The 17,541-nt window shown below is 40.4% G+C and overlaps 1 protein-coding gene across 1 annotated transcript in view; it reads right to left on the bottom strand.

The window, feature by feature from the left end:
• Window positions 1-17,541, bottom strand: part of SLIT2 (slit homolog 2 (Drosophila)) — a 632,406-nt gene that overhangs the window by 274,332 nt on the left and 340,533 nt on the right. The window contains exon 5 of the mRNA XM_006884512.1: window positions 875-946. Coding sequence (XP_006884574.1) covers window positions 875-946 — 72 coding nt within the window. The remainder of the gene's footprint in view (window positions 1-874; window positions 947-17,541) is intronic.

Raw genomic sequence — 17,541 nt, forward strand, 5'->3', positions numbered from 1 at the left:
CTTGCAGTCCTTAAGTCAGAGGTTAAGTAATTCAACTTGCTTAGAGCTTTGAAGGCTCTTGGTCTTATGTAACCTAAACCTCTATTCTAGGAGCAATAGCAACGGTGTAAGGGGAAGTAGTATATTTGATAATACTAGTAGAGAGGTTAGGAGTGATGAGTTTGGGGTGGGAATATAAAGTCAGTCTAGTTTAGTTATGTTTGAGTAAGCTAAACGTATATAAAAATAAAGATTTAACAGTGCTATGATAGCTATAATAAGAGGAAGAACGAGGTTACTGTTTTTGGTGATTTCTTGGATAATTAGTCATTTAGGCATAAATCCTGAAAATGGGGGTAGCCCACCTGTTGATATGAGGGTTGTAAGGATCAAAAGTATAAGAATGGGGGCTTTGTTTCAGTTTGATGCAAAAATAGATAAGGTGGTTGAGCGGTTAAGGTTAAGTAATAGGAATAATGTCAAGGTGAGGATAATATAGATGAGTAGATTAAGTATAGTGATCAATGGGTTGTAAATAATGACAGTGGTAATTCATCCCATATGAGCAATTGAGGAGTAGGCTATGATTTTTCGAATTAAAGTTTAATACTCTCTCAGTATAAATACTCTTTATAAAATAATTTCCTCAGCTTTCACAAGGCAAATCAGAAAGTTTACAAGACTAAAACTGAATAAACTTCAATTTCATAACAAATTCTAAATAAGTATCATGTGAAAAAGCTGTGGAAACCATAAAAATATTATTTTTTAAATTCTTGTAAGCATAAAAAGTGTACAGTCTTCACCATTCCTTTCTGACATTTCTTTGACTATAAGTTGTCTTTAAAAAGACAATTTGGGAGCAATATAGCAATCTTTAAAAATAAATACTTACAGGTTTTTAAGATCAACTGCCCCACGAAAAGCCTTCCGCGGAATTGCTTGGATTTGATTTTCACTGAGGTCACTAAAAAGAAAAAAAAAAAACCAACAAAGAGGAAAGTTTCATTATTATTTAACATTGCTTAAGAAGAGATAAGATACAACAACAACAACAAGAGACGTTCTGATTAAATTAAATTTCTTATAAAATATGTATATTTCCAGTACAAATTACAAGTTGCACCACGTGGTTTCCTGAAGTACTACTTTTCCAGATTCTATTCTATAATAAACTGTAAAAGTTAGGAGTTGATCCAATTCAAGATAATAAAATGTTTCTTGAAAACAAGTACTGAATTGTCCTTATCTCAATTACAAAAGGCTCTAAAGTTTTAGCACTTGACGTTTCTCCAACCTTAGCAGACATAACTTATGAACTATGTAAGAAAGTGGTCCACTTTAACTTCCCCGAGATGAGTGGCTAAAAACCTATGTGGTGTGATTAAATTTTCATGCCACTTTAAGTAATCTTGAAAATGGAACGCGGCAGGACAGGCCCCACAATAAAACCAACAATTCGGCATGAAATATTAACAGCAGATTGATTTAAATTCCTCTTTAAGTAATTCCATTATAACTATAAACACAGGATGTTTTTATTTGCATTTTAATTTAATTGTGAAATACATTTTAATCAAGTGGGGAGGTGCAACCTTCAAGTTAGGAGAAGAATTTTGTCAGAAATCACTCATCTCCTGAAATGGTTCATTGTTTTCTCTTTAGAGGGTTCAGCTGCAATTCTATGAGCTCATATACTATTATTAGCCTTCAAGCGCGGAAGAGAAACGCACAGAGAAGAAATGCACCTGGAAAGAGGAAAACCTTCATCTAACCTGACTAACCCCACCACCCAACAGAAAGCTGCAACATCAAATAGGTTATAAAGGAACAAGGATGATACTAAAATGATCATTACCGTGCAAACACAACCGATGTTTCACAAGGAAACCACTGACCACAGCTGACAGCAGGTGAAAACGTAGCCACTTCCCAGCTAGGTCGAGGGACGCTGGACAGATTCATCCATGCACTCGCCCTCATCAATGCCTACGTCCAGGGCATGATGGGCACACACACATGTGGCCAGGCCGCCAGGAGAGAATAACTGGCAGGTTCTGAGATGGAGTGGGTGGGGTTGACCTTATCACCACATTTTAAGCAACCGAGATTTGCATTGATATATTGATATCCACATATGGTCAACTAAAAAAAAAAGACCACCAAAATGCCGAGCAATTTGTAAGGCAAAACATGTAGGTTAGCTCATGCGAAGGAGAGGTCTTTGGCAGAAAATGCATTTTATTTCCCACAGCAAGTTTTCCAAAACGTACTTAACAAGGCACTCAAGGGGCCACCCACTTCCTAAGGGATGCAGGTCCATTACCGCTGTCTGGTCTGTTCTGTTCTCTCTTTAAGAGTAACCGACTTCACTGCCTTTAAAAAAGTGTTTCTTTCTCTAGTCACTGAGGCAGACTGTCTTCATTCCTTTGTTTCATTTCATCAGCTTAACAAGAGATGTTTAAAAATTAAAAAAATGGTAATGCTGGAAACCTTGCCCAGGAAGGTTAGGGAGCAAGGAAAACAGGACAGAGAAATCAGAGAGCACTGGAAAAATGAGGCGAGGGGAGAGAAGAGATCAAGTTCAGGCAAATTTGAAAGTATAACCAATTTGAAAGAAAAACAACAGGCGTGTTTCAGACGCCATGTCCCTGACAATGCAGTGGTTTTCGAACAGCTTGTTTGAATTTTGGTTTGTTCTAATGATAAAGATTGATTCTTGGTAAATGAAAATTGTAGAGAAGCATGCCTGAGAGCTCCTGGCTTCCTAGACATTAAATCTTTCCTGTTCTGACAACTGGGACTTCCCTCATGCCCCCTACCCACCCCAAACCCCAGCCAGCTACTCAGTCTGGAAGCCGAGCTTTATCCATGATGGTAACATTTGCAAACAGGAGTGGGCTCAGAGCACTGCGTGCAGGTGGCTCGTACAGACATCACGGAAGAACAGAGACACAGCCCGAAAGCTATTCTTCTTTAATTCAATCCCAGTTTTTCTGTTTACACTAGGCAGAGTGTGAAAGAATAGCGAAAAAAGAGCTTTGTACACACACTTGCTGGGGTCAGGGGAGTCTATTTGTATTCTCAGTAACCTCTGGTAGTTGTCAAGATAAACTAGAACACACCTCCACCCCCCAGCCCCTAGGCTATGTTTATGGAAGCAGATGACCTTTTTTTCTCCCCCTCCCCTTGTCCCACAGATGTGTTTAGTGGGTGCAAACCATTACTATTGAGTCAAGTCCGGCTCATAGCTGACCCTCCAATGGGTCTCCAAGGTTATATATAGATCAAACAGGTAGAGACCACCCAACTTTCTCCTTGCAGCAGTTGGTAGATTTGAACCACCAAAGAACAGCCTAGTAATACCGTTCTCTCTGGACTACAACTCTAGCATTCCCTTTTCAGTTGTAAATCTCTCTTTTATACAAATGAGTGAGAAACCTTGATGATCAGAGCCTCTTGGTTCTCCCAAGGTCAAGGTCTTACCCTGGGCCCACTAACCCCTGAGGGTGCCTGAGTGCATCTTGTGGCTGACTCCCTGGCTCCAAAACTCGGCCCAATTTGGCAGGGTGCTTTACTGAAGGATTCCAGCTAAACGGGCCATGTTCACCAAAGTAAGAGGAAGAAACTCCCAGGTTTCCAATGATTATGTGCAATAACTGATTTGAGAAAGGATATATTCTCCTATCCAACCTACACCTCATTTAAATTTCATAACGATTCTTTTAAGTAGCTGCTGTACATCCTGATTTAAAAGAAAGGGCTATTAGGCTTTGGGAAAGGCAGATATACGTGCTTAGCAATGAGACCAACTGCTGAAGGGAAAGTACAAAAAAGATAATAAAATCAGTTTTGAGATTTCTGAAGATAGGCCTGGGGCTGTGTAAACCCACTGTCACGAAGCCAAGAATCAAACTCATGCTGACCCCTTCCACAGGGTTAAAAAGAATAAACGCTTATTGTTGTCTAGTAGCTATCAATTCGCAGCTGACACTGCAGTGGTTGTCAGTCAGAGGGGATGAGATTGCCCATCTTTCTTCTGAGGAGCAGCTGGTGAATTGGAACTGTTTGCCTTTGGGATGGCAGCACATCTTCTTAGCCACTAGGCCATCGCAGCTTCAAAGGATTTTGCTGCTGTTTTTATGTGCTGTCAACTGAGAACTGAGTCATGACCGACCTTCCAGTGGGTTTTCAGAGGCAGGAAATCACACAGGAGGAGAATACTCATCCCTCTTCCTTGGAGCAGCTGGTGGATTCAAACCACATGCCTTTGGGATTGCAGCACATCTCCTTAATTCTAGGCCACCAGAGCTCCCGTCATAGAATTATAAAGGCTTTGATTCTTTGCCACAGGAGGCTGTGCATCTTTTCTCCCCAGAACATCTGAAGAAGTCAAACAACTAATCTCATCTAGGCTTCCTATAGCCTAGAATTTAGAAAGGGTTTTTCCCCCCTATTTTTGTTAGGCTTATGTCATGGCATTGACACAATGATGTACCCGTCTGTGTCCAAACAGTGATTCCTATTTTCTACATATTTTCAAGTGGGTGTAGCAGTTATTTCAATCTGATATCTATGTATGTATGTATGTATGTATGTATGTATGTATGTATGTATCTATCTATCTATCTATCTATCTATCTATCTATCTATCTATCTATCTACCTATCTATGTGTATAGTACTACCCACATCGGAAAAAATGAAAATAGGTGCTGCACTGGGAAAATCTGCATCCAGAACCTCCCCAAAATGCTAAAGAACAAAAAGGTCAGTTGAACTCAAGCCACAGTTTTTTCAATTCCATCTGACGCACCTGAAAGTTTGGGCCATGAATAAGAAAGACAGAAGAAAAATCAATGCCTTTGAGTTGTTATGTTGATAAAAAAAAGTACCTACTATCCCTTGGACAGTCCAAGGAACAAATAAGTCTCCCCTGGTGGCAGTGCAGCCTGCGTGTGACTCACGTTCTTTACACACACTGTTAGGAAACACTGCCAGGCCTTGGAAAAGGGCATCATTCTGGAAAACACCAAGGCTCAGAGAAAAAGATAAAGACCTCCAGCAAGAGGGATTGAAACAGTGACCGTAAACACAGGCTAGAGTAAATCAGAGATCATGAGGACGGTGCAGGATAGGACCAGGTTCAGATCTGTTGGTTACAGGGTCACTGTGAGCCCTAGTGGATTCCATGGGACCTCGTAACAACAAAGATTACACGGGGTTAGCAAACAATATAGAAAACTCTATAGACTTCTCAAAGACTAAACAAGCCTGTCTCGGAAAAAGCACAGCCAGGATGCTCCTTCAAACAAAGACTGTGACACTGTACCTCACATACTTTGGGCATATTATTGGGAGGGGCCGAGCCATGGGGGACTCTGTCCAACTTGGAGGGTCCGAAAAAGAGGAAAACCTTCAGTGAGAGGGATTTATGCAACGATTATAACAATGAGCTAAGCACCACAAATAAAATGAGCACAGCACAGGACTGAGCCGGGTTTTGTTTGCGATGACATAGGATCATTGCGATTTATGACTCAGGCCAACAGCAGCTGCATAAGCAGAAGTGACTCAAACACGGGGAACAATGCGAGGATGCCGCAGGCCCAGCCAGGACCCTACGTTCTGGTGGACAAAGGGTCATCGCGAGGAAGAACCGCTTTCTGCCACCTACAATGCACAAGTTGATTGATGTCGTGAAACTGTATACTGAGGTGAAGAGGGCACATTCTCTAGAACTTTCTGATTGAGTGACAATGGTAAGGTAAGGCACCAAAGAAAAGACAAACTAAGAGACATTCTGATGAATTATTGTGAGTCTAATACTGACTTTGAATGACAATTAAGAGATTAGAGTGAGGTGTACTGCTTTTAGTGACATAAATAGCAGTCAGGTATAGCTCATAGGATTGTTAGTTAGATCTAATGTGTTCATATCTTGAAGATGCTCAGGAAACACTTGGTATATAATAATATATCATATTATTCTCCAGGAAATATTAGCCATGTAACGACATCAGGCTGGAGTCTAAGGTGCACCTGACCCAGGCAGTAGTCTTCGCAATTGCATACTACGCATCAGAGAGTTGGACAGTGACTAGGGATAATAGAAAGAGAATTGATGCCTTTGAGTTGTGGTGCTGGAGAAGAGTGTTGAATAAACCATGGACTGCTAGGAGAACAAACAGGTTTGTACTGTAGAAGGTGAAGCCGGAATGCTCCTTGGAGTCAAGGATTCTGAAGCTTCGTCTGACATACTTTGTGCATGTTGCAAGGAGGGACCGGTCCTTGAAGAGGGACATCATGTTTGGCAGAGTGGAGGGGCAGCGAAGGAGAGGAAGACCTTCAATGAGATGGATTGATTCTATGATTGGGGTCATGTGAATAAGTATGTCAGAGACGGTGAGGTTGGCACAGAATAGAGCAGAATTTAAGGCTCTTGTACATAGTGTCACTGTGAGTCGCAGGCGACTAGACTGCACATAAAAACAACAATGCTCTGCAAGGTAGCTGGCATTTGCTTATCTTTAAAATGAGATAATTTCTCAAGATTGCTTTATCTGGCAAACAAGCAGGTAGAACACTGCTTTTAACACAATTATTCATGCCATTAAATATTACTTTGTTGTTACTGTTGATTGCCGTCGAGTCAAGCATGACTCATAGCCACTCTCTGAACAAAAGGCCTGAAGAGCAATACATACGTTCCGTGAGTGAATCATTATGGTTGTTGTTAAGTATCATAAACTCATAGCAACCATATGAACAGCAGACCTGACCCCTGTCCTATTCCTGTGCCACCCACATCAGCTCCTGCCCAGGTAAACCCATTGCTGCAGCCAATCACGGTATTCGTCCATCTCACTGAGTTCTTAACTGTTTCCATAGTAACTCGTAGTCAATATTTACTACTTTAATGACTTCATATGATGTATCTTTTAGATCTTTCTTTCTCTTGTTTTTATGTTGTGATGTAGCATCAAATCAGAACCAACTCATAGCTGACGCTGCAGGGGGTTTTCAGAGGCAGAAAATCATAGGGGTGGAGATTGTCCATCTTTCTTCCCCAGAGCAGTTGGTGAATTCGAACCATGTGCCTTTAGGTTGACAGCACAACTCCTTACCAATAAGCCACCAGGGGTTCCTTGTATGGAGATATTATGTCATTTCCAATTTATAGAGAAAATGTATACAGAAAATTAAAAAAAAAAGCCAATATATCAAGCAGGGAAAAAACCACCAACCAACAACAACAAAAATCAAAAACAAAAACAAAACACTGCCTGGTCTTTTATGTGATAGTTGAAATATACATTTTGGTCCACTCTGATTCAAAAGAGGGAGCACTGGTGGCCTAGTGAGTAAGGAGCTTTGTTGCCAATTCAAGTTTTGTTGGCAGTTCAAGTCCACCAGTTATTCTGAATGAGGAAGACTGGCAATCTCGTCTAGTGTGATGTATAGTCTCTGAAACGCCACTGGAAGATTAGCTATGGGTTTTTTCCAACTCAATAGCATATAACAATACCAACTGAGGGTTCTCTATGTGGTGAAAAGGGTTAACATTCTGGCCTAATAAATGAAAGGCTGGAAAGCCAAGTCTTCTCAAAGGCACTTTGGGGAAAGACCAGGCAAGTGCCTTTAAAAATCATCCTTTAATATCTGCCACTGAAAATCTTATGATGCCCAGTTGTTCTGTGATGCCCGGGTTACCAGTAATTGAAGTAGACTAGTTTTTAACTGCTGGATCCCACAGAATTCTTGGTAAAAGTCAGCCTTTCCACAAACATTTGTGTGAGGGAGGCAAGAAAAGAAAATGAGAGGTTTTGAAGAAAAACCTTTCAAAAGAGGGAATATGTTTTTAGCAAAGGAGAAAGCTATTATACATAACCTACCACTTGACGTAGGGTAAGTAGCAAAATCTACTACTACAGACACCAACAGAGCAAATGAAAAAATGAAAGTCTTCTAAGACGATTTTCAGCAAAAGACTGTAAAATGTTGGGAGATATGAAGACAGTGCTCCATTGGCGAGACAATTATGGACTCATGAGCTTTTGGACTATGTCCTAAATTGAGTACACACGGCATTCACATACCATACTCTTTCATGGAGTCACCAACAGACTTTTCATTTGTACGCTATTCTATCCAAGAATCAGGGTTTCACTGTGTTCAAATTTTCACATTTGCAAGTGGAAAAGTCAATTGTGTTTTGGGTATGTTTTTAGTGGTATATTTTTACCACAAAACCAACTATGGCTTATTGATGAGAAGAGCATCTCTTCAAGACAGCATTCTCTTTAAGGCTTTAAGGTAAACTAGGAAGTTTCCTAGGGGTGGAGTTAAGTAGCAATGCTGATAGCTCAATGTTCACTCAGACATGCACTGGTAGAAAGACTCTGTTTTCAAAGCTCGGAAATCTCCATGCATCACTTGTCCATTCTGCAATGAACGGAGCTGCCATGTTGATATCAACTCCATATTAATTGGGTTGTTGGAGGGTTTGTTTTTTTTTTTCTCTTTAACGTCTTTGTTTTGTTTTGCTTTTGCTCCCTTCTCCGTTGATTCTTATTTCTATTAAATCTCCAAGATTGATTGCTTTTCTGGATAACCCATTACAAAAATCATTGATACTATATAATTGTGTTTTTGTAACTGACTTATATCACTCATTGTAAGTTCTAATTTCATCCTTGTTGTGCATCATTCTGTCAATTCTTGATCACTCTTCCGTGGTGCCCACTACTCTATTATGCGACTGCTCCACAGTTTCTTCAACCATTCCTCCACTGATGAGCACATAGATGGTTTCTATCTCTTCGCTATTATAAATAGTGCTGCAATAAACATGTTTGTGGTGTTGTTAGGTGCCTTTGAGTGAGGATCAACTCACACGCAGGTTTTTTAGGTTGTTGTTCTTATGTGCTGTCCAGTTGCTTGTGACTCATAGCAACCCTATGTACAGCAGCCCTAAACTCTGCTCTGCCCTGTGCCAATAGCACTGTCTCTGACACTCCCATCCCAATTATCACAGTCACCGAATCAATCCACCTCACAGAGGGCCTTCCCCTCCTGCGCCGTCCCTCCACCCTCCCAAGCATGATGTCCCTCTCCAAGGACCGGTCTCTCCTCACAACATGTCCAAAGTATGTTAGACGGAGCCTCAGAATCCTTGCCTCCAAGGAGCCACCCGGTTTAACCCTTTACAGGACAAATCTGTTTGTTTTCCTAGCAGTCCATGGTATTCTCAATACTCTTCTCCAGCACCACAGCTCAAAGGCATCAATTCTCCTTCTATCCTCCTTGGTCATTGTCCAACTCTCTGATGCATAACAAGTAATTGCGAAGACCATAGCCTGTATCAGACGCACCTTAGTCTCCAGAGAGACACCATTGCTCTTCAGTACTTTGGAGAGGTCCCTAACAGCAGGCTGTAAATTACATAAGAGGAAACTTTCCACCTTTCTCCCATGAAGCAACTAGTGGATTAAAACTGCATGCCTACAAAACAAACAATAGCAGCAACAAAACCCTGCATGCCTTTGGGTTAGCAGCAAAACTCCTTACCCAGTGGGGCACCAGATCTCCCTGCAAAAAAGGAGGGCATGGCTTTATCTGTCTGTGCCATAGCTCTTATTTCTTTATGATAAAGATCTAGTCATTGACTTGGTGGATCTGTGGATCCAATGGCATTGATAGTGCAAATTTTCAAAGGAAGCACTCAACTAGCTTGATTTTGATAACTTGATTTTTGATAACACTTTTACTGTCCCTAATGAGACGTATAAACAGGATCTTTTTATTGAGTACTGGGGCTTTCCCTCATTGAAAAACATTTTCTTTAACTAACAATCGGAAATAGCGTCTATCACTCAACAATAAAGCCACCAAAGCTTTATTAAATACTGTAGTTGTTTTTCTTCTTGTCTCTAATGTGCTTTGATAACATTGCTTTCTTGGCCTTAACAGAAAGTTTCAACAGGACGTCTGTAGGCTCCACACATAAAATAAGGTATTATTTAAAACTAATACGTGTGTTGTTGGTTTTTATGTGTTTTAGCTGCATTTGAGCTCATATAGACCCGTGAACAACAGACCAGACTCTTGCTCTATCCGTGTCATGGCCACAATCTCTGCCAAGATCCAATCCATCATTGCAGTCTCTGTGCCAACCCATCCCTTGGAGGAGCTAACTTCCCCACTATTGTTGAACCTCTGCGTAACTTTGCATACTTGATCCTCACCGTGCAGCAGCTTTTATTTATTTTATAGTGGCTATAATCCTCTGAGTCTAGAATTCTATCTTCTCCATTTGAAGATGAGGAGCTGAGATTGACAGAGGTTGAATAACCGTCCTGCAGTACAACATCTATGAGGCGGTACAGAGAGGACAGAGCGTGGCTGTGTTCCTCTCCAAAGCTCCTGCTGTTAACCACTGCTATTCTGTCTCACCGTGTCACTTGGTGTCACAAATGATTAAATGCTTGGTTGGTAACTGAAAGAGACCTGCTCAAGGTCTTTGGAAAGAATCTTCCAAGAATAACCCTATATAGAGAGAATATTTCTACTCTAACATACGCGATTTCTTACGAGGTAAGGTCAGCTAACCTGCAACATGTCCTTTGTGCATTTGTTTCAAGTGGCATGCACTGTTAAAACCAGAGGAACACAGCTCTAGATAAAAAGGGTTGGATAAAGAAAGTACTAACCCTTTTAAAATGAAAAGAAATGTTTTTGTCTTTTTCTGTCTCCAAAATGGTATCCTTAACATTGATTTATATACTTTCCAGGTGATATTTAAAACACCTATTCACTTCACTATAAATATACTCATTAAGTACATTTAATAATAAGATCTTTAATTATGTAGAATATGTGTTTGTTTGTTGTTGTCATTGTATATCATAGCATTGGAACCGTTCCAGAGCTGACCCTCCAAAGGGTTTTCAGAGGCAGTTAACAATATGGGAGAATGCATTTATTTTTCCCACAGAACAGGCGCTATATTTAAACCATGTGCCTTGGGGATTGAAGCACAGCTTCTTACCACGACGCCACCAGAACTAGGGACTAGTAAATTTTAAAAAATATTGTGCTATGGCATTTTTTAAAAAATCAAACAAACTTTCACACCTTTTATGAGAAGTGCCATGCTACTGAAAATGTATGTCTTATGATAAATATACTTGTGGTTATACATAAGAAATATGGGAAACTTCTTTAGATACCTATGGTGGCTTTCTGAGGGGTATGAAAGTAGGTTTGGAGAGGAATCCTAAACTATATTCATGAAAATGTGACTATCAGAACTTGGTCAAGTACTGAGGTCCTTTTAATTATATTTTCTTATGTACATTATGGGGAAAAATACTAAACCATTTCTTTTAGATGCTTAAAGTGATATTCTGGAGGGTGTACATGAAAATAAGTTTGGATGTTAACATAACAATTTTATCTTACTTGGATCCATAATCAACACCATTGGTAACAGCAGTCAAGAAATCAGGAAACATACTGCAATCGATAAGTCTGTTGTCAGGCACCTCTCCAAAGTACTGAGAAGTAATGTTAGTTTAAATCAAAGTGTGGGCTGGATGCAGGCCATGGCCTTTTCAACCACTTGTTATGCACCTGAGAGCAGGATAATGAAAAAAGATGACAGAACATTTTTGAATTGAGGCTTTGGAGAAGAGTGTTGAATATCCCATGGACTTCCAAGAAAACAAACTCATGGATAAAGTGAAACCAGATTCCTTGGAAGCAAGCATGTTGTTGTTGTCATTGTTGTTATGTGTGGTCGAGTCGCTTGCGACTCATAGCGACCCTATGTTCAACAGCTCTAAACTCTGCTCTGTCCTGTGCCAATCTCATTGTCTCCGACACACTCATCCCAATTGTCCCAGTCACCCAATCCATCCATCTCCCAGAGGGCCTTCCCCTCCTGCACCTGCCCTCCACCCTCCCAAGCATGATGTCCCTCTCCAAGGACCAGTCTGTCCTTACAACATGACCAAAATATGTCAGACGAAGCCTCAGAATACTTGCCTCCAAGGAGAAGCGCTGTTTAAACCTCTATAGGATGAATCTGTTTGTTTTCTTAGCAGTCCATGGCACTCTCAGCACTCTTCTCCAACACAAAAGCTCAAAAGCATCAATTCTCCTTCTATCCTCCCTGGTCATTGTCCAGCTCTGTGATACACAACAAGTGATTGCAAAGATCATGGTCTGTACCAGACACACCTTAGTCTTCAGAGACACATCGTTGCTCTTGAGTACTTTAGAGAAGTCCCTAACAGCAGACTTTCTCATGGGAATACAAAGTGCTGCTATAGACATGGGGGAAATACATTGCTTTATCATTGCTCAGAGTGAAAATGATAGTACAAATCTCAACAAAATATCAGCCAGTGAGTTGATGCCAACTTCTAGAAATCCAGTAGAACAGAGTGAAACTGCCTTAAAGCGCATTAAAGGTTGTACATTTTAAGAAAACAGAGGGACACATATTTTTCTTGTGGATTTGAACCACCAACCTTTAGTTAGAAGTCTGTTGCTGTAACCACAGTTATACCACGGCTCCCTTGAATGGCAATAGTTGATAGGACCAAAACAAACAGATAAAAACAAAACAAAACAAAACATGTTGTCATGGAATATAAGTTTATGCATGTTATTGTTGTTGTTGATTGTTGTCAAACACAACTCATAGCCACCCTATGAACAAAAGGCCTGAAGCCTTTCTATAACTTTCTATAACAATTGTCGTTTATCAAAGTTCACAGAGTTTCCACAGGCATGTCGTTTAGGATGTGGATGCAATTCCTGCTTCCAAATATAGAGATATAGAGATAGATAGAGATCGTTGATGGATGGATAGATAGATAGATAGATAGATAGATAGATAGATTGATAGATAGATTAGATAGAGACATCCTTGTGATCTTTTATATATGTGCATCTTTCATTGTGAAATCTTTGAATAAGCATTCTCAAAACCAGAGAATTCCAAGTTACCAGCTGCTGGACCGGAGAAAAATTGGCGATCCCTCCCTTGTGATTTACAGCCTCTGAAAACTCAAGGGACAGTCAGCTCCGAGTCCACTCGGACTGCAAAGCAGTGAGCTTGGGATATGCCCATGTCCTCCTTCACTGCTAACACATTGCCTTGGTCACCATTTCAACATTTTTCACTCTGTATGTTTTCCTTCCTTTCTATCAGAGAAGACCAATTCCCTTACATTTCGGCAGCATATGCTATACTTTAACTGACACTATGCTATCTTCTAGTCCTTCATTTTCTTGTCAAGGAGCTGTGACACATGGGCCATAAGAAGTTGTGCTGTTGAGCCAACAGGAGTACCACTCTGTCGGTTCAAATTCCCCATGACTCTGCAGGAAGGAGACAGCCCATCTCCTCCCATGCTGTCTGGACAATCCCCTGCCTTGCCACGTACAGTGTCTGAAAACTCACTGCAGGGTCCGCTACAACTCCATGGCAATGAGTGATAAAGTGAGTTTACTTGTTGGCAAAATAGTTGTTGTTGTTTTTAGATGCTGTTGAGTCAAGTACAACCCATAGTGACCCTACGAACAACAGATCTGAACCCTACCCTATCTTATGCCATCCCTAAATTTCCTGGCACACTAAAGCCCATCACAACAGTTACTACATCAATCCCCCTGGTAGAGGGTCTTCCTCTCCTTTGCTGACCCTTAACCTGCCTGAGTATCATGTCTCTGCCAAGGAATAGCCCCAACTAACAACAAACCCAAAGTATGTGAGGTGAAGCCTCATCAGCCTCGCCTTCACAGAGCACTCTGGATGCACCCTCGCCAAGACATGTTTGTGTTTTTGGCTGTCTGTGGGACATTTAGTATTCTTCTGCAATACCGTAGCTCAAAGGTATCAATTCTTCTTCTGTCATCCTTACTTATTGTCCAGTATGTATAGTAAGCGATCAGAAAGACCGTGCCTGAATCAGGTGTACCTCAATCAACTGACGTCATTACTCCTCAACAGTTAGGAGAGGCCCCTCACTGCAGATTTTCCAAGTGCAATGTATCTCCTAATTTACTGACTGCTGGTACCAAGGACGTCATTTGTGGATCCAAGAAAAAGAAATCTGTTGACAGTTCCAATCTTTTTTTTCCATTTATTGGTCCTATGGTGCTGCCTATCAGTCCAGTGGTAAAGTCTTTGTTTTCTTGACATCAAGATGCAAGCCATACCAAAGGATGTATTCTTTGATCATCTGCATCGATTTTATTATTGTTACAGTAGTACTAGAGGTGAAAGTTTCTTTAGAACTTTTTGTTGTTGTGTATTGTCAAGTCGGAAACGACCCATAGCTCACTCTGTTGCCGATTTTTAAAAGTCGCAAATCACACAGGAGGAGACCACTGAACTTTTTCCTGCAGAGTGGCTTGTGGTTTCGAACTGTGCACTTTTGCATGGGTAGTGCAATGCCTTACCATTAAGCCATCGGAGCTCCCTTTAGAAAAGGGTTTTGTGGTTGTTAGGTGCTGTCATTCCCCAGAAAAATGTATCACTGTGACCCCAGTGCCTAATATAAGGCCTGCTTGTGGTCAATAAAACACAAATTCAATTGTCCTTAAGTGATCAGGAAATCAGGCTTATTGGCATTTAGATTCTCAATCAAATTACTAATTTAACAGCTACCTGGTGTCTTTCTTAGGGAATATCATGTAAATGTCATTTTCTATCCTGGTTAAATTAAGACAACATTATAATTCTTCTTTCCTTTGCAGAGGTATTATAAAATATTCCTTTTCATAATCCAAATAGCTTCAGTGGGATCAGGAAGACAGAGATGACACTAAAGTTTGAATGGTGGTGTTGGTTTAAGGTGCTCTGCATTTTAAAGGAAAGTGCTCACTGAAAGCTTTGCTTCAGCTTGATCTGTTGTCTCAGTCTCGGCTGATGGACTTTGAAATACCCTTTGATTCTCTTTCAATTCTACGTCCAAGGATATGTGTGAGTTTCATAATTGAATCAATAAAACATAGATAGAAAACCAGAAAGAATCATTTCCTGAGCACTCAACTCAATGCCTTTGTGTCTGCAACTGCACTACCAACTTAAGATAGGTTAAAAAAAATGTTATCCAGATATGCTCAAAAAAGACTGCAATGTGCTTACAAAGAACAGACATACACAAACGGAGAGGAAAGCAAAACTGTGATAATTGTCCTTAGGTGCCATTGAGGTGAGAATGACTCATAGTGACCCTATGAACAAAAGAACTGAACCCTGTTCTATCCTGTACTGTCCTCACACTTCCTGACAGACAAGAGGTCATTGGGATGTATTTAAAAAACACAAAACTACAACAACAACAACAAAAAAACAAACCAACTGCTGGGACTTGACCAGATTGAGGTGGCAAATCAGGAAATATGTTTGAAGAGGGGAAAACTAGGCAAGGTCTCACGGCAAGTGACGAGACGGTTTGGGTAACACAAAATGGAAAGCTATTTCTCACAGAGAAACTTCCATGGGAAGACAAAGGCCATGTGCTTAGTTAAACATGGCAAAATTAGGGTGAATGGTAGTAAGAACACACTGTTTGTTATAATCAAGGAAAATAATTTTTAAAAAGTTGTGCTTTTATTTCAGAATGTTCAATAGATGACCTAAGAATTTCCTTTAAAATCAGTAAGAAAAAAAATGTGAAGATTTTTAAACAAGACTTAATGAATGTCATGGGAATTCTTGACAAGAACAAGTAGAACACATCATCTGTCTCTATGTTTTCTTCCAAGTTTGCATACTTGATAACATAAATCAGTGCCTACGTGTATACTTCTTTTGGGCACTATGTAAAGTTATTGTGTGTTGAGATCTAAATAATGGGACTTCCTTGCAGAAGGTACAGATTTCAGAGGAAAATTCCATTTTATCAGTGACATATTTTTAAGTAGAATAGACTAGCTTCAACTGAAACACTGTCTATGATCAAGAATTTATAAATAAAACTGTAAAGTATCTGATATAAAAAATGGCTTTCCATGAAAAAATATATTCAGTATATATATATCATATTTATTGCAGTATAACGTACACATCACCCCCAAAATTCACCCATTTAAGATCTACAATATAATTATATCTACACTATTTATGCAGATGTGATCACCACCATAATATAATTTTCGACCTTTTCATCACCCCCCAATAGAAGCCACATACCCATTATTACCACTTCTCCTTTTCATGTCCTACTCTATGTATATGCACTTAATTTCTTGTTATGGCCAAATATAACTCCACTGTATGCATACAATCAACATTTTTTATTCATATCTTTGTTGGTGGATGCAATATTGATTTTTTATGCAGCTTCAATGCCAGTAATTACCTTTGCTGGAGACTCATACCTCTTGATGCATGTATGCTGAACATTTGTCAAAATAATAACAACAAGGGCAACAACGACAACAAAAAAACCCTCCAAAACAAGTAACTCAGCCAACTGCCATTGGGTCAGTTCTGATTCACAGTAACCTTCTATTGAGTTTCTGAGACTGTGCGTTATAATGGTAGGAGACTGCCTGTCCATCTCCTGAAGAGTGTCTAGTGTATTCCAGCAACTGGAACATGGCAATTTTTGAGTTACCACATAACATGATACAGATGACGTTGGAGCCAGTATACCAGATTTAACGTGACAGGAGCCTTAGAACTGGACCACTGACATAGCTACTGGTTAGCAGTCCCTCCTGAACTCTTTCAGTTGCTCCCTTGAAGACAGGTTTGCTTCGATTCAACTCTACACACTGGACTGTTGTTGTTAGGTGTCAAGTCAAGTACTACTCGGTGACTCTAAGAAAAGTCAGCCTCAACTCTGCCCTAGCCTGTGCCATCCTCATCATCTCTGAAACCCACTCGAGCCCTTTGTTAATTGTTGTTATGTGCAATTGAGTCACCTGAAACTCATAGTGATTCTACGAACATTAGCTCTGACCCCTGCTCTATCCAGAGGGAATCTCATAGTCTCTGACAGAGACTAATCTCATTTCTACAATCACTGAGTCAATTCATTTCATCCAGGGTTTCTTTTCCTGTGCTGTCTCTCCACTCTTCCAAGCATGATGTCCTTCTCCAAGGACAGGTCCCCACTGGCCCGGTGCCCAAAGTATATCAGACAGAGCTTCAAAGTCTTTGTTTCCAGGGAGCAGCTTGGTTTTGCCCTCTCCAGAACAGACCTTTCTGTCTTCCTGGCTGTCCACAGTATATTCAAGAATCTTCTCTAGCTTCACAACTCAAAGGCATCAATTGTTCTTCTATCATCCACAATCAACACTCTTGTTAACAGCAGCCAGGAAATCAAGAGACGGATTGCATTGGGAAAGTCAGCTGTGAGGGACCTCTCAAGAGTATTGAAGAGCAACGATGTCAGGCTGGAGACTAAGGTGTGCCTGATCCGGGTTATAGTCTTTCCAATTACATGCTAAGCATCAGAGAGTTGGACAGTGAATAGGGTTGATAGAAAGAGAATTGATGCCTTTGAGCTTTGGTCTGGAGAAGAGTGTTGAATAT

Source organism: Elephantulus edwardii, unplaced genomic scaffold (assembly GCF_000299155.1).
Source record: "Elephantulus edwardii isolate Elephantulus edwardi_28Jun2011 unplaced genomic scaffold, EleEdw1.0 scaffold00035, whole genome shotgun sequence".
In the NCBI taxonomy this organism is placed as follows: Eukaryota; Metazoa; Chordata; class Mammalia; order Macroscelidea; family Macroscelididae; genus Elephantulus; species Elephantulus edwardii.